The 18,766-nt window shown below is 35.6% G+C and overlaps 1 protein-coding gene across 1 annotated transcript in view; it reads right to left on the bottom strand.

Annotated features, from left to right (window-relative positions):
• CFAP47 (cilia and flagella associated protein 47) overlaps positions 1 to 18,766 on the bottom strand; it is a 347,912-nt gene that overhangs the window by 175,918 nt on the left and 153,228 nt on the right. Inside the window, exon 45 of the mRNA XM_074860922.1 lies at positions 12,611 to 12,791. Within this exon, the coding sequence (XP_074717023.1) occupies positions 12,611 to 12,791 (181 nt within the window). The remainder of the gene's footprint in view (positions 1 to 12,610; positions 12,792 to 18,766) is intronic.

The raw sequence follows: 18,766 nt of genomic DNA, 5'->3' as shown, positions 1-18,766 counted from the left end.
TTACAAAACATAGTAAAGCTGAGGTGCTTTCTTAAGACATCCCATGCATAGCCTCTACTGAAAAGGATTAGCCAAATTATAAAGTATTACATTGAGAAAAATATAGTAGAGTAAGAATTCAAAGTCTCTTTATCTAAAATCACAAAAAAGACAAAGCTAAGATCTCTCTAAAATGTATGTCCAAAATTTACAAATATCACAGAATCAACTAGGGTGGAAAGGACCTTGAAGATCATCTAGTCCAACCATTAACCTAACACTGCCAGTTCCCATCTACACCATATCCCTAAATGCTATGTCAACCCGACTCTTAAACACCTCCAGGGATGGGGACTCCACCACCTCCCTGGGCAATCCATTCCACTGCCTAACAACCCGTTCTGTAAAGAAATACTTCCTGACATCTAGTCTAAACCTTCCCTGGCGCAACTTGAGGCCATTCCCTCTTGTCCTATCGCTTGTTACTCGGTTAAAGAGGCTCATCCCCAGCTCTCTGCAACCTCCTTTCAGGTAGTTGTAGAGGGCGATGAGGTCTCCCCTCAGCCTCCTCTTCTCCAGACTAAACAACCCCAGTTCCCTCAGCCGCTCCTCGTACGACATGAGCTCCAGACCCTTCACCAGCTTCGTTGCCCTTCTTTGGACAAGCTCGAGTCATTCAATGTCCTTTTTGTAGTGAGGGGCCCAAAACTGAACACAGGAATCGAGGTGCAGCCTCACCAGTGCCGAGTACAGGGGTAAGATCACTTCCCTGTCCCTGCTGGCCATGCTATTGCTGATACAAGTCAGGATGCCACTGGCCTTCTTGGCCACCTGGGCACACTGCTGGCTCACGTTCAGACAGCTGTCAATCAACACCCCCAGGTCCCTCTCTGACTGGCAGCTCTCCAGCCACTCCTCCCCAAGCCTGTAGCGCTGCTGGGGGTTGTTGTGGCCCAAGTGCAGCACCCGGCATTTGGCCTTATTGAAACTCCTACAGTTGGCCTTAGCCCATCGCTCCAGCCTGTCCAGGTCTCTCTGCAGAGCCTCCCTACCCTTGATCAGATCAACACTCCCACACAACTTGGTGTCATCTGCAAACTTACTGAGGGTGCACTCGATCCCCTCCTCTAGATCATCAATAAAGATGATAAACAGGAGCGGCCCCAAAACCGAGCCCTGGGGGACACCAGTCGTGATCGCCCTCCAACTGGATTTAACTCTGTTCACCACAACTCTTTGGGCCCGGGCATCCAGCCAGTTTTTTACCCAGCAAAGCATGCAATCATCTAAAAATTCAAAAATTTCAATTTTTATATCAAAAAGTTCAAAAGTGATTCTCCATGACTGGAAGAAGGAAGTGGCTGAGACAAAATCTTTGAAAAATAAGTAATAGAGGGGAAAAGAAGGAAGATTACACAACATTTCCTACAAGCAAGGAGAGCTCAGAACTAATAAAAAGAGTGCACTGAATGCATAAGGAAGTATTACATGGAGAGACTCAAAGACCAAGTTTTTATAACACTTACTGCAAAATAGTAAGTTAATGCAAAATAATTAAGCCAAAAAGATATAACAAGAGCTAGCTAGACATTTCTGTTGTCCATGATAACACACATTCTTTTCTTTTTTCAATCTAGAATTCTCTAAGGAAAGAAGTTTTCTTTTAAAAAAAGAGAAAAGAAGTGAGCCAGTAGTTGTTTTAACAGAAGCCAAAAAGAAGCCACAGTAATCTGAATAAATTAACTGTAGGAACAATTATCAAGAAAGCAAAAAATTTCTACCAATTCTTGATAGCTCTGCAGAGGAAGATTTTTCATCTATTCACTGGTGAGGAAAGCAAAAAAAAGAGGGCCCTTTTTGAATATTCTTTGCAAGTATAACAGCAGGCAGTCAGTATTCTCAAATCCTGTAGTAAGAGGCAACAGAACTCCGATATTAGCTTTTGATACTGAATCTAAATTAGATAGCAAGGCGGAACAACATTTTTTCATTGACAATGAATTGTGGACTTGCATTTCTTCCTGGACGATTTTAATGCTGAAATAGTACAACACAGCCATCAAAAAAAAATATGGTTTTAGTTTTACTTTCCTGCCTAGGGTTTTTATGTTTATCTTTATAAACTAGGAAAGAAACTAAACCATATGGCATGACTAAAAGCATTCTACGTGCATGCTTGTCTTAGAAAAGTTCAACAATGTACAGGCTTATAAAATACAGTAAGTGTATATGAGGACATACTTGTTTAGGTGCATATTCATTTGAAAATTAAAATCTTACCATTATTTAAAGAACTCCAAAAATTTATCATTACTGATGTAATATATATTTATATTTATCATTACATGGCAACAGCAGTTGGTATTTGGTTATTATTACAATGTGTAATATAAAGTATTGATATGCTGGTACTGACATGCTGCTGTATCAATTGCTATCAATCATTTATTCCCATATATTTTCTTTTGTTTAAAATACTTCTACTCCAAGGGTATTACTATCAGGTTTCTGCTATAGTATAATCAGCAATATTAAGTCCTTTCAAGGCAGAAGATTGTAAACAAAAAAAGTCTGAAAAAGAAAATCAATTCAACAGGAAGCCCTTCTTATAAAGTACTTGCATGCTGCAGTATCCATGAACTGTCACATGCAAATATGTGAGGCATTCTATCTTGGGAATTTCTACATATTTCTTCCTCCATTACTCAAAGCCATCACCAGTGTCATGTTACAATATATAAAGGCACAGCCTACTCCAGAAAATTCCTGAATTTCCTAACTCTGGGAAAAAACGCTTATTGTTCTTACATTTGGATACCCACCACGGTGCTTTAGTTTTAGATATCAGTGGCAGTAGATCTTGTATTATTTAAGCAATTGCTCAAATTTATCCATAGAATGTTTCCGTTTCTACAACAGAGAAGATCCTATGTATGCCTGAACCTTATTTTCCAAATTTTGTGGGTACCAAAATTATGGTCCTTAATTTTTGTTAAACCTTGGTGCAAAGAATTTATGAATACTTGGAAATCTGATAACCAACTTTCATCTTCCAGAGTAAATTTTTTTCTCTTCTCCCTAATCATTCAACTGATTTTTACTTTAGCTTTGATTTTTCAGTACTCATTTATTTCAACTTGATGTCTAGAAATGTATAGTTCTACTTATTTTGTGCAATTTTAGCTTTTAAGCACTTTATTGTTCTTCCCCTGTTTATATAAGTTAGCTGTATCAAATGTTTATTTCACTTTTAATACCAAAAGACATGTTATTGGACATTTATCTTAACACTAGAATTTCACCAAATAATTCTTATATTAAGCCCTAGTCTGACAGTTGGAACAAAAGTGTGTATCTTAGGAAAGCTTCTACTTTCTTTTTTACAAGACTAAGTGGTAGAATGTTGTTCCTGTTGAGTTTGTGTCAGTATTTAATAAACCTCACACTCACATCATTTTACAGGTATCATAAATTGTTTCATTACAAATCTCTGTGTTACGTAGAAAGCGCTATGCTTTCTGCATAGAGCCCTTTACAGTCAGACATACTCTCCCTTTTTAAGTACTTACAGGTAACCTGAACAGGACCTCTTTCCCTCAGAGATCACTGAGAGATCAAGCTATTCAAGCTTTCAAGACCTTGAAATAATTACTATAGCACTTTCCTGAACCTTTCCTCATTTCTAACCTCCATTCTGAAGTACAGAAACCAGAACTGGATGTGATGTTCCAGTAATACACTCCCTTTCATAAAATGGTAACAGCATTTTTCAGTACCTACACTGTATTTTTCAAATTATGCATTCAAGGATCCTTGTTTTTCAAAATTTTCCAAAAAATTCCTTAGTGAAAGAGAGAGAACTGAAGTCAGAAAAACACAGTGGGAAATAAGGCTGAAAGCTTTAGTTCACACTATGAGGTAAGTAGTCTGCTACTTTGCAGATTTCTTGGACGTCACTTTGCAAAACAAAGTCCTTCCTCCCCTTTTACCCTATGTTGTTTCATCTTTGATACATAATATTACTTAGTATAAACCCAATGTTCAAGTAAACCCAACTGCTGAGCAAGCTGTTCTGCTTAGTTAAAACTGATCTTTCATTAACTGCTGATAAGACAAATGTTTTGGTTTTCAGAGTTTTACCCAAAAATCCATAGCCATTTCCTTCTTTCCCCACATAATTGGTGTTGTGCTGCTAGACAGGAGCAGAAAATATACAGCAGATAAACTGCTTATAAACTCTATTAAACAAAGATAATATAATAGTTGACTTGCCAAACATGCTCCTTACTTGCAGGAAGAGCATGTTCTTTTATACAGATATAGTTCAACAGAATTAGTCTTCTGCATGGCAGGAAATCTTTAGGAAAAACTGTAAAGAGTAATAATTATCAAGATTATAAACATATATATTCATTACAATGTCAGTGACACTGGCAAATAGATTCAAAAGTTTTAAAGTGTATCTTTACAAAATAACAGCAAAATGTACTAAATATTAAATTATCATTTTATCCTAAAGGTGCACAAAATATGTGAAGTCAGATGGATCAAGTTACAACTCTGAGCCATAGAACCTCTCTATTCAAAGTTTCTTGTGTTTTCACCTTTAGAAGGAAGACAGGGAGTGACACTGGGACAGCACAACATTCTTCCAGTCATGGCATGGGACAAGTCCAAATATGCACATAATACTAAATAAAATAAATAAAATAATTACAATGAAAGGAAAACAGTGTCTTCCTCTCAGATCCAGTGATGATGAGAAATGGGCACTGCCAACACCAGATCTATTACTGGCTTTAGAGAAGCAGTATCTTCTAAGCCTCTCAAATGCAATGGTCTCAAGACTGCACCAAATACAAAATGAGCCTTGACACTGACAGTCATACAAGCAGATGTCAGAGTCCATTGCTGAAAATCTAAATCACATATGAGCATCCTGACCCCTAAAGGCTTAATTTGTCAAATAAGCTTGAAGCTTTTGTTGTCTCTCCACATGTTCTTCTTCCACACAGACTCCAGTTTTCAGTAAATCTTCTGAATCTTGATTCTGAACAGAGAATGAGGTAAAAGATACTATGTGTTTTCTGAGGATTAATGTCCTTCACCACAGCAGTAAGCCTACTCACACACCAGCATAAGAGAGAGGTCTTCCAAAAGTTTTTCACAAAACAAAAACACCTGTAGGAAATACAACTATTTTCCAATGAATTCATTATTGCAGGTATTAAACACAGAAGAAACACATCCAATCTAATATTTAAATCCTCACTTTTGCAAGACCAAAACAACTTTCTACTAATATACAGTAGAAATACCTATTCAACAGATATAGCTGGAATTAAAACTATTAAGATAAAGACATATATCATCATTTTTCAGAGCCATATTTTGAAACAGAATATTTTAAATAAATCTGTTGTATGAAGGAAGAGTAAAAAGGAATGCTACAACTTTCACTTTTTAATCCTATTTGTGACTCACTATCCTGGGTGATTAAGACCACCAAATGTAATTAAATTTTTATTACTATACTGTCAGTTAAATCATAGAACTGAAGTCTGAAAATTGACATGATAAGGAGCTAGAATAAAACCTCAAAATGTAAACAATAAAATGAAAAGATAACAAAATCTTTGTTATTGAAGAGTGACTATGTAATTTTGCTTTAAAAGATTAAGACTTTATTCAGAGAAAAAAAAAAAAAGATGCAAGAAAATTTATACAGCATGTGGACCATGGAATACTAGGAAGAAACAACAGAATTACAGATAATGCTTTGTTAAAGAATAGATTTAAAGCCCCAGGAAATTGCTTTGGAGACATAAATAAAAGATTAAAAAAAAGATTGCACTGATTAAACCCAATACTGAGCAAGTATATAAAATAATATTTAAAAGTCACAGACCAAAGGAGATAAGGGCTACCACAGGTCATGGAAAAATATTAATGCATATTTTAAAACATAGCATATAATTATGAACAAAATATATATACTGACTAGAAAATATTACTAACATGAACAAGTCCATCTATAGCTGATACAGTATAGGTAAATTTTTTTACTTAGCTGTCTGATATGACTATATAAAACACAACAAAAAACATTGAAAAGTATATTTCATCTCTAACAGTAAGAATGATGCATGCCAAATAATGATTTAAACTTTAATTCCTGATTGTTAGTTGTTCTGCACTTTGTTTATCAGAAAGTATGGCAATGAAAACATAACATCACATATTTCTAACTACATACCAGAATTTGATTTAACATTACAGACTCAGTTATTCATGGGTAATATTTTCATAAATTTACACAGAATCAAAAACTATCAGGTTTGGAGGTGCCATGTAGATTTTGGGCAGAATACAAAACTGAGACCCTCTCTGCTAAGGAATGGGAATGATACCGATCTTTAGGTATCATTCTAAGGTCTGGTATTTCTTTTTTTTTTTTTTTTAATTTACAGTAAATATCAGACTAAAATTCAATAGTCATGCTAATCTGGGTATTTACTGGGGTTCTCTAAGTGAAACTATATTATAAGTAATGAAATGACCAAATAGATTTTATTAGCATTGTACAGTGAACATACTGTTCATTATTACTGGTAGAAATTTAATTTATATCCTGTTATGTTACACAAAATATAAACAATAAAATAATAATAAAGCCTCCTATCATAGAGGCACAGAATATGAAAAAAATAACTTTCCCTTTCCAATATCAACATGTATGATACATGCAAACATCTGACCATAACACAACTGTATCTTGTTATTTCCACATTTAGCCTAGCCCATACTCTTATAAATACACAACAAAAAGGGATTATGGGGAAAATATAGATCAAGAGTACCTTAAACCACTTGGTTACATAAAATTCAGTTCTATAATGAAGGGATTTCATGTAGTATGACAGTCACTTAATTAAGCCTGCTGATTATGTGGCTGAAAACCTTATCACAACCCTTTCTTAATTTTCTCTGATTTCATTAGAAGCTTTCTTGGAAAAGAAAAGGAAGCAGAATAGAAAAGTAAGATTTGATAAGAACAAATTATAGGAGCAGGTATACCTTAGTACAGCTGCATAGTAATGAGTAAAACTTTTACCCTAGATTATACAGTTGCATCAGGAGAAGTGTGGCCAGCAGGTTGAGGGAGGTGATTCTCCTCCTCTACTCTGGTCTTATGAGACCCCACCTGGAGTACCCGCTCTGGGACCCCCAACATCAGAAGGACATGGACCTGCTCGAGTGAGTCCAGAGGAGGCCACGAAGATCATCAGGGGGCTGGAGCACCTCCCCTGTGAGGACAGGCTGAGAGAGTTGAGCTTCTTCAGCCTGGAGAAGAGAAGGCTCCAGGGTGACCTTATAGCAGCCTTCCAGTACTTAAGTGGGACCTACAGGAAAGCTGGAGAGGGACTTTTTACAAGGACATGTAGTGATAGGACAAGGGCTAATGGCTCTAAACTGAAAGAGGGTAGATTTAGATTAGATGTAAGGAAGAAATTCTTTACTGTGAGGGTGGTGAGACACTGGAACGAGTTGCCCAGAGAAGCTGTGGATGTCCCCTCCCTGGAAGTGTTCCAGGCCAGGTTGGACGGGGCTTTGAGCAACCTGGTCTAGCGGAAGGTGTCCCTGCCCATGACGGGGGTTGGAACTAGATGATCTTTAAGGTCCCTTCCAACCCAAACCATTCCGTGATCTATAATTCTATAGTCCAATATTGATGGTTTTATGGCCCTTTTGTTTTGCACTAGCTGTCATTCCTTGTGTTTGTAGCTTCACTCATCACACAACAATTTCTCCACTTCAATGTCACATTTTCCTTTTATCATTAACCACGGAAGCAATGACTCCCTGACTAATAAGGGATTACAGCAAGGGGTGGGAGAAATACCAGAAAACAAAGGCATAGAATCCATTCATAAAAACCTCGAACCAAGTGTAGCTTGTATTGGTTTTGCTCTGGAAACACACACATACAGAGATGAGGCAAGACAGTCAAAGTATTTCTATGGATGCTTTATCCAAGTAAACCAGCAACTTGGTAGTTTGGTGAAGCATGGAGCTGGTTTTGGATGCTATTTCTCTGTTGCTTAACATCTGGAGCCATTATTTTAATTCCACTTGATATTTTAGCCTTTTCATTCTTTAATAACACACTGCTAAGAAAAAGGTAATTTATTTCCATGTTAATTATGCCTAAGACGAGTTTCTAAATGCTCAATCCACTACTCTTTGGTTTATAAAGCATTGAAGTTTTACTGTAAATTACCCTTCTCCTGAGCTATTTACAGGGATTGAATTATTTCCCAGGCTACTTCTGACAATCCAGAGAGACTAAAGCTCTTAAGGATCCTATTTGAGACAATGATGAACAATCACTGTGGTATGTGAAGTGATCTTCTTACATACCAAAATTTTTACACAGCAAAGAATTACAGGATACATTCTGCATATCATCAAGAGGAGCTTTAAGAGGATGAGGGTATTCAAGGTGTGGTTCAATGCACAGATGAGACCAAAGGATCTTTAACAGAGCTGGGCTGAGGATTAGACCATGTCCTTAGGCATTCTGATAATAGCAGATATACTAGATGATCTCCTTCCACATGCAGTAAGTACAGACTCCTTGGGTAACGTAACACTGACGCAGTATAGGGGCTGTGCTTGAACTGCTTGGCAGGCACACAGAATTCAAAGTGATTGCGGGGTTGTTGTTGTCCTAAACATTATTTTCTAGCACTGGAACATTTTTGTGGTTTGTCTTTTTCAAATTCTTTCAGAATTTCCATAAACTTCTTTCAGACACCAGACCCTTCACCTCTGTACTAGCTCATCTGCCAACACTGTGTGCTGAGACAAGACCATCTCCCCAATTCTTATGATGTTTCTAATTTATCTGTAGATCCCATTAGCCATTTCAGCATTAAGAAAGAGCTCACACTGAGATAATAATTTTGTGTGACTGACAGTCATTTTCACTAACAACTGTTTTCCAAAACCAGCCTCTCACCTGGTTTAGCATGCAGACTCTGTTCCACATACAGTACTACATGTTTGGTTGCACTAAAATACATAGTTTACAACTGTATAGCAATTCTAACTATTCTTTCACAAAATCTGGGTCATTGCTAACTCAGCAAAGACTTTGCATAATCTAAATTACTGATGAAAAGTAGTTAACACTGTCCAACAAGTACTGGTTCCTGAGGGCTCACTTTCTGATGACTCTCCAGTAACGAATTAACAACAAAATTTGCTACATCTATTATTTCAGTTCCATACAAGTATATGGTTTGGGTTTTGACCAAGATGTCATATTCGAAGTAAGGTAAACATATTGTATTTTTTTAATCTATTAGATCTGTAATACTGCCAAAAATGTAATAAGGTTATTTAACAAGATCTATTTTACAAGAAAATGTGTTGAGTGGCATTGATTTTGACCTTCTAATTCCCTGTTGGCAGAGTTCTTAAAATACTGGCCTGGCACTTTTTTTGCTACTGCAGTCTAACAAATTCTGATCCAAGGACTGATTTTAGTCAGTTTGCTTCAACCTTTGTTTTTCTTCATAAATCTAAGCACTCTGTCATTTAGTCAGAGAAGCAGCTACTCCCACCCTAAGGAAAGCTACCACCATGGCTAAAATACTGCTGCTTCTTCAGGTAATGAAGTTAAAATTTTCAGCTGAGACCAATGTTTTGCCTCCATCCACAGGAACACCACCTGGGGACTTCTGTCACAATATTAGATCTCCTAAGAGCCTGTAAATATTCCTGTGTTTCCTCATTAGCACAATAAATACACTGAATCAGCCGGCCCTGTCTTTGTACTGAACACATCTTTGTCTGTTTTCATGCTAACAGCTGGTTATCTCAGCTTCCCTTTTTAGCTGTTCTTTAACTCACCACCTCACTGAATTCACTACCAAAGCCCCATTTAGTTTTCTGCATCATCTTCACATTAGTAGTCCCTCATGTAACTATTTAAGTGTCCTAGAAAGAAAAAACAAATATCAAAAAGATTGTGTTCACTGTAGTATGATTTTGTTTCTGAATTTCCATTGCTTACTTCCCTCTTTCAGATACTTTTATAATTTCCTTTGATGGATAAAGAGGCAGTATCAACTAACAGTAAATTAACCACTTCCTTACTGTAATGTAGTTTCTTCACTACATTTTAGCAAATAATACTCTAAAATTTTCAAATATGCTCATTCACATTTCAACTTTTTAAATAACCTGAGAAGTTACTAAGCAACAGCGACCTGTCATCTGGTCAGTTAACAACCTTTGTTCTGAGATCATGATGGAGGTCTTATTATATACTTATCAGATTTTTGTGCAGATTTTGCTCTCTTCCCCAGCTGGTATTCCCCTATTCTACAGTGCAATCCAAAGAATCCCCTACACTACTCAACAAAGCCTTTATGACTTTTTTTTAGTTCACCTCTCCATCAATTACTACAAACACAGGCAATTATTTTTTAACTCAAGAACAAAAGGATTTTAACTAGGATTTAAATATCCTGTCACTCAAGAAATATTTCAACCTTCAACCTCTGTTACATCTATTCTACAACTTCTACTGACTAGTAGTCCTCTAGTCCCTCGTCAGGCTAGTCTTGCTTCTAATACTGCAATAACTATTGTCATCTTCCTAAAAATGTGCCTAGTGACACCCTAAAGTGTTTTACAGCACATCTAAGTAGAATGAATCTGTAACAAAAAGAGCTGTCATAAATAATTGATAAGTTCCTTATTTTTATTCCAGAAAAGTAACAAAAAACACAACGGATATACCAAGTACGAAAACCAACATACACCATGAAAGCACATGACTGATCCCAATGACACTTGGAGAAAGGAACTGAAGAAACATGCAGAAGGACTCTATTGATCAAGAAAAGAAGTGATGAAACAAAACTATGGATGGACTGACTATAATTCAAGCCTTTACTAAATTTGCTAAGAAAACTACTACCTACGTTTTAAGTAGCAAAACCAAAATTATTTGTGTTGCTATCAGATACCCGTGGGACATTACATTAGCTGTGATATAACCATACACAGATACCCTAGCAGGTAAATATAAACACAAATTTTATCATAGAATCATTTTGGTTGGAAAAGACCTTTAAGATCATTGAGTCCAACCATTAACCCAACACTACTAAGTCCACCACTAAACCATGTCCCTAAGCAACACATCTACAAGTCTTTTAAAATCCCTTCAGGGATGGTGACTCAAACACTTCCCCGAACAGCCTGTTCCAGTGCCTGACAACCCTTCTAATGAAGACATTTTTCCTAATATTCAGTTAAAACCTCCCCTGGCACAACTTAAACCCATTTCCTCTTGTCCTACCATTTGTTACTTGGGAGAAGAGACTGACACCCAACTCGCTACAACTTCTTTTCAGGTAGTTGCAGGTCTCCTCTGAGCCTCCCTTTTGCCAGACTAAACCCCACTTCCCTCAGCCACTCAAGATTTTTTAAGAAATGCAACCTAGAATGCTTTATATGTTTAAATAAAGCATTTTAAAAAAAATAGCTGGTGAAGGAGAGATCAAAATGAAAACCAAGCAAAAAAGAAAGTAATTAAGATTTCAGTATAAAATTTCAGATACTAGAAAAATCAGAGGCAACAAAGACTGACCAAAGCTGACAAGATCACTCAGAAGGCTAATGCACAACTTTTCTCAGTGATGAGGGACAGGCAGAAAACAGCATACAATTAGTTGTCACCTCCCTCTGGCTGACAGGAGAGGCTGCAGTGCTAGGGCCTGCACAATAGGCCCTGAAACAAAGTTGACCTCTAGATGAACCTCCAACCAAACATTATCCATTATTAATGTCTGCTAATTAGTAGAATCTGTATTACCATTGGTGTTTATTATTAGTATCTGATCATTAACAAAATATGTATGCTCATTAGTGAAAGATGTAGCTTAGACAAAATATGATCGATAGCGAGGATGAAATGTTGTGAGAATGTATCCAACTTTCCTTGTAGGGCCTTGTTCAAGGCTGAGAAACCAGGAGTCTGGTCTTGTTGGAAACTTTGTGGGAACAGAACCAAGTAGATAGAGACTCCCTTGGTTCTGTTTAGCCTTGTTCAAGGCTGAGAAACCAAGTGTTTATTTTTCTTATTGTTTATTTTCTGAATTACTTGGTTATATCCTTTAATTATTAACAATAAAATAAGCCTACTCTTTTCACTCTGAGTTTAACTGGCATCCTCAATCAGCAAAACAGAGGCAAACAAGAAAAGATGTCATATAACTGGCACAATTTGAACACAGATCAGTGATGGATGAGAAGTGGAAGTAAGAAATGAGCACAAATTCAGGATCTGTCAGATAAACAAACCAAACAAATTTCTCTTTTAGAGAAAGTCTCCTGTGGTTGTGTGCCTTTGAGAAAACCAGGGGCAACATGAAAGCACTGTTTTGAGCTAATAAAATAGAATTTGAGTAGTGATGACAAAGATAAGGTTGAGGACTCGATCAATAGTAGAACAGAGAGAAAGATCATTTTCTGAATCTATTTAGGAAAACCTTAAAAATACAGATTATCTCAGAAAAAAAATAAAAATAATCATATTTAAGACTATTCTTACCTGTTTGCTGAAGTGAAAGGTCTTTTGCTGATGGAACTTTCAAATTAACTCTGCTTGATGCCAGTACTGGAATAGAGAACTTCTCAGGAACCTCAAAGAATTCTTGCATGCTCACTTCTACACTGTAATCCACATACTTCAACTCTGGTGGGAATTTACGAGGTTTCAGGAGTGCATGTCTCTGGAAGTGAAGGAATAATGTATACATACAAACAGTCATCTCGTAATAATTTCAGGTTAAGAAATGTAAAATTATACAGGTTTAAGCGTGTAATTCTAAAACTGAATTGGCAATTAGGCAAGTTATATAGAAACTGTTGAGAGATCCTTCCAAGTAAAAACTGTCTAATTATTTTAGACATCATGCATTTGAACCATTCATTTAAGAAAAATGCATTTTTAGATTTACAATAAAATCACCTCCTACCCAGAAACCACTCTGCAAGTCTGGTTTATAACTATTCAGGGAAGGCAAGAAAACAGCATAAAAAACATGGAAAGTAAAACATATTTTGCATCAGATGTAGACAGATGTTTCTTCTTTTACTTCATAAAGTTTCTGAATAAAAAAAGCATGAAAAGGAAAAATTATTTTGATATTTTGCAAGGGATAACTATATAGTTAGCTGAACTCACTTTGATACTTTAATGTCAAAACTATATTTTAGAAATCAAAGCATTTAGAATTTATTTTAGAGACAAAGAAGCTCCTCCTCTGGATAAAAAGCATTGCTAATCAACACCATGAAACATATTAGTAAAGGATTAGCACAGTACGTAAAGGCAAACTCAAAACAGGCATCTAAACCTTAATGAACTGAATCTGACTCCTGTAAAACAGCATTACAGAAATAATCCAATGATTTAATACACTACTTGCTCAAAACTGCCATTTTCAGTCCAATAACACAGTATAACTGTAATACTCAAGATTAATTTTAAGTTGAACAAATTTAAAATCTGAAACCAGTCACATCTTTTTTTATAGAAAAGTCTTTGAATTAATGACTATTGGCAATTATCTTGAAGCAAACCTAGGGAGCAGATAAATACAGAAATGTTCAGTTTGTGCTAGGAAAACTGCTTAATTCTCAAAGCGTATTGGTTTAAAATAATGCCAGGACAGCAGGTGTCGCAGTATGTATTGCAATAGGACAAAGAATGGAGAATTCATTGTGGGAATTCAAAAAGACAATTTAAAAGGAAAGTTGGTTGTTCTTAAGGATTACTATTTAGGGTAATATGGTCAAATTACTGTTCAGATCAACTGGGTTGGGGTTCTGTCTTGGGTTGGTAGTTTGTCTCTTTTTTCTGTTTTAATACAAAACTCACATTCCCTTGCCAGTTTTAGAAAGCAGACATATGCTCTGCCATTGCTTTGTTTTGCCCATTAATCCATCCATCCAAAGTGTCGATACGGTGTTAAACACAAAATACATATGGAATTTGGGAACCGGCTAAACTTTAGTTGCTAATATAGTTTTTTGGCACAATAAATACAGAAAGAGATTGCTATTCAAGATTCTAATTCTATCAAAGACAACTGGACAGATGTATGTGACTAAAAAAACACTCATCAAAACAATATGTTAACATACTTTTTTTTTTTCCCCCTGTATTTGCACCACTTCTATGGTGCAAATATAATTTACAGAAAGGACAAGAAGAATTGTTATGTGAGTTGAAAACCTGAACTCACTATTTATTAATTTCTATCATGCAAGACTGGAAGTTCACTGATAGTACTTTCTCTCTGACACACACACAAAATAAATTTAAAAATCAATAGGTGTTAATAAAGCAGTGCTATAATAATATCGAGTTCTATTTCTCTCTGATAGGATTGAAATGACAGAAGACTTTGCAGTGGGAAAAAGATATTTCATTCTCACTTGTACTGAGAAGTTCCAAACCAAAAGAATTACACATATTTACCAGTTTAAATTTGACTTTGATCTTCTGCATATTCAAATATGAATTTATACCTACATCTGATTTTGGTAATTAGATTATTTTCCAACACTGAAATAAAAATTCAACATGATTAAAAACTTTTGGGAAGTTTTAATTGACAAAATGATTGTAAGATGACCTTTTAGTGAAGGACTGAACATATTTAAATTATCCTGAAGAGATATCTTATGATTTAAAAAATCACTGAAGTACTTTATTTTAAGATCCTTGTTCATGCTATCTCATTTTTAAAGATATGTTGGGAAAAAAGACAGCTGGTTAGTATTACATAGTCTATGAACATTTCAAATATTTGGTGGTACCTTGTCAAAGATTAAAGGATGAAAATATTTTTAATGAGAGACCTAGATCTTTTTGAAAGGGGAAAAAGAAAATCCTGCAAACACACACAAGACTAAACCCTGTTGCCTCAAAAGGTAACATTTCCAAGAAAAGAGAAAATATCCAAAACAATTCAGATAAAAGTTGCAGCTGCTCTCTTCCTTTTTAGTATTTTTCAGGGCAGCAAAAGTTAAACAGAATGTAATATTTTTTAAGTGATTACCAATTGCAGGTCTAAGGCTGCTGTGCTACAATTAAGAGAGATTCCAACATGTACTACATCAATGTAATGGTTCATGGTATTCCAAGCATGGAAGTGTTATTACCAGTTAAGAACAGTATTTGCATTCAGTTCCCAGGATTAATTTCTTTTTTATAATAATTTTTCAAAAAAGGATTGGAAAGTATACAAAACATCAGAATTAAACTTGATATTTTTCAAATTGAGTTTACAACTTTTCCATAATCACATGAAAGATCACAAAATTCTTCTTGAATCGTGGGGGACTATGAAGAGCACAAACTTGGAAGATCAGAGCTGGACAGATGAGATTCTGTCACATCAGCCAACCAGCGGAAGCCATAGCTTCAAGTGCACAAGGTCTCATTTTTCATTGATCGAAACTAAAACTCATCACCATCACCATGATGTACTAAGATGAAAATACTCAATGTTGTCTAGTCACATGGACAGCAGGATAGAAAGAAAACGCACAATGTCCTGACTGTTGGAATATGGCTAAGGATACAGAGATCTGGTGTCCGTGCTCATATGAGCCATGCTTTTGAAGTGAGGTAAAATGAAGCCTAAGTAAATACTTTTTACAGCTTAACTATGAGGACACATCTGGACAGAGTGGAAAGTGCAGGCTTTCATTTTGGGATTCTTGCAGAACAGGACTTCACTTCCTTTCCTATCATAATGTCTAATTATACAAGGAGATTACCATCATCTCTGACTATGAAGAAAGAGCCCTGTATCTAGAAACTGGGTCTAATTTGTGCCTGTTTAGGTAGATTCTAGAAAAAAGGAAAACTGAGGCATGTTATTTTGAACTTCACTTCACTGACTGGAACACCCTTCCCCTTGCATACCCAAGTGAATGAATTCTCATCATTCTGTTATTTCTCTCTTTCTTTTATTCACTTCCCTCTATTTACCAGCATTCGCAACTTCAATCTAAAACAGTTATGTTCTTCTTTGGATGTGCTGTTGGAGGATATGGTGTAGGGAAGAACTTTGTAGAGTAGGGCTGATGGTTGGACTTAATGATCCCAAGGGTCTTTTCCAACCTGAATGATTCTGTGATTCTGCTTCCACATTTTCTCCCCTTTCTTTCCAGACAGATACCCTTTTTATTGTTATCTATGTTCACCTAAACTTCCCACCTACAGCTTTCTCTTATTGGTCATTAACAAAGGCAATTTGTAATTATTCACAATAATGCCAGTCCCAACCTTAACGGTGGCAGAGAGTTCTATCCTATATTCCCTTTGCTACTACCTAAAAATGCTTTAGGATGAATTGAATTAATGAAATACTCAGGAGGTAAGAAATTAACATAACTGTATACTTAAATAAAATTCAAAACTTTCCTAACATTTTTCATTACAAACAATTAAAAATTCACAGTCAGAAATGGCCATGTAAACAGGTTGTTAATTAGCTTCTGGGGTTTTATGCCTTGTATATATTTATAGGGTGTATACTAATAGAGTTAAATAGCATAAGGCTACTGATTTTAATCTCTCATTTTCCTTTAAATATCGAGATCTGCATCTTTGGATTCCTATTGCTTTAGCATCCTTGCTTCCTATCTCTTGATTACTTAACATCTCTAAATGCTTTATTAAATTTTGATGCTATTTGGTTTCAAATTTATTTATTTTTTAATTATACCAAAATTTAAGCACAAAAAAAAAAAAAAATCCATTAACAAATGGTTGGAATTGTGTTGGCAGTAGAGGTTATTTTTGGGGACAGGAAGGGAGATGGCAGGTTAACTACTTAATCTTGCTGCTAAGTAAATCATTCAGTACCTAAGACTGTAAAACAAAGTATTAAAATTCTATTTCTAGCAGAATAGTTTAATGAGTTGATTTTAACCTAATTTATAAAGTAAAAGATAGAAATAAAGATTTAGCTAATACTCTTGCTCCTTTTCACTGAATGTCCATTTCCAAGCTCCTCAGACTTGTTGACCGTCAATTCTGTACTCTGATTGCATGTTATCTAATACTAGCCCAGTAGTAACACCATTTAGCACAAAAACTGAACAGGATAAATAGGTTGTGGTCAGCACAACAACTTTATGGGAAAGAGATCAAAACTCATTTTTTTTTAGTAATTCTAATCATTAAAGTCAATCACAATAGATCTTTGTTTCTTACCGCAAGGAAAAGAAGCAGCAAAAACATAGTACAAAAGTAGCTAGGACTTTCAATTATGCGTACAGATGGGTTGAGTAAAAACATAGAGCATGAGTTACTGAATACACGTATCCAGTTTGTCTCCAAAAACACAGCCTACCTTTATTACTGTCTTCTATGTGATTTAAGTAAACATGAGTAAGATGTACAGTTTAATAAGAATGGAAAGCATGCAATTATTTAGTTATGTATTCTTCAATTTGGCAGGCAAAAAATGGACCAAGCAGTAATAACATAAGGGCATTTTCCGTTCTGTCCATCCATTATATAACATAATTATACCTGCAAGAAGTGAGTGGAAAGGTGGAATAGAAATCAAAAAGAGAGTAACAGATTTCCAGATATTTTAGATTTATATGTAACGTACAACATATGTTCCAAAGGGTTTAATGAGCCTAAATAATTCATCAAACCACGGGAGCTGTGGATGGGATTTTTTTTGTGGTGGTGGGGGGGCAGTTTAGATGATGAACCTAAAACCATACTTCAGCTTCAAATTTAATTGCAGAACATCAGCCCCCCTCAAAAAACGTTTCTTCAGTTAATGCCACCAGAATTTCTATATTGTCACTTTTATATGGATAGTGAGTAAGAATTTATAACAAAAAGTTATTAGGAGCTCTTTTCAGAGTTTAATCTGCATAGTGGTTTACCATATGGAGATATTTTGAATGTGTAAAATCTTTTCTACATCAGTATATAGCAGAACTTCTCAATTTTATTTCTCATAACCAACTATAAGACTTCCTGTACATGGAGCAAAATACTTCTTTCTGCATATTAGTTTCACTTCTCACATGATAAATTATTCAGTGTTAATAGCCATCATTATGTATTTTATGACTAATCTAATTGTCCTCCACTCTTCTACAATACATGTAATTTTAGAACTCATATTAGATCTTAGCATACCTAGTGTTACAAAGAGTGTTCCTATTATGTTCTGTCTTGATTACATCCACAGCTTCAGAGCAGTCAAGTCCTTCGTCAAGTATTTGCTAAGTGACTGTGATATTAAGGGACTTCAATTATGAAAAATTTATAAAATGTTACCACAGCAGTGGATTAGCTATAATCCAAAAGGAAACTATTTGAGTCTAGATTACATGGTTACAATTCTTGTCCCACACAAACATGTACAGATTAAATCTATTTATATTACTTTTTAAATTTCTCTGTAAACAAAAGGGATACATTTAGCAACATCAAGACACCAGGGAAAATTCTCTTCCTCTTAGTACTGGGAATCATGTAGCACTGGGAACCATACTCAGGGAACAGTCTAACTGGAAAACTGGAATAAGACAGCTGCCCAGCAACCTGTCTGAGGCCAGGTAACTTCAGGTTCACAAGGCAAATTAAAACCCAGAGCTCAGCCATCATCCATAGAAGGTTACATTTGAATTGTACATGAGAAAAAAAAAGCTTGCT

Source organism: Strix uralensis, chromosome 2 (genome assembly GCF_047716275.1).
Source record: "Strix uralensis isolate ZFMK-TIS-50842 chromosome 2, bStrUra1, whole genome shotgun sequence".
In the NCBI taxonomy this organism is placed as follows: Eukaryota; Metazoa; Chordata; class Aves; order Strigiformes; family Strigidae; genus Strix; species Strix uralensis.
This window is presented reverse-complemented; position numbering and strand designations above follow the sequence as displayed.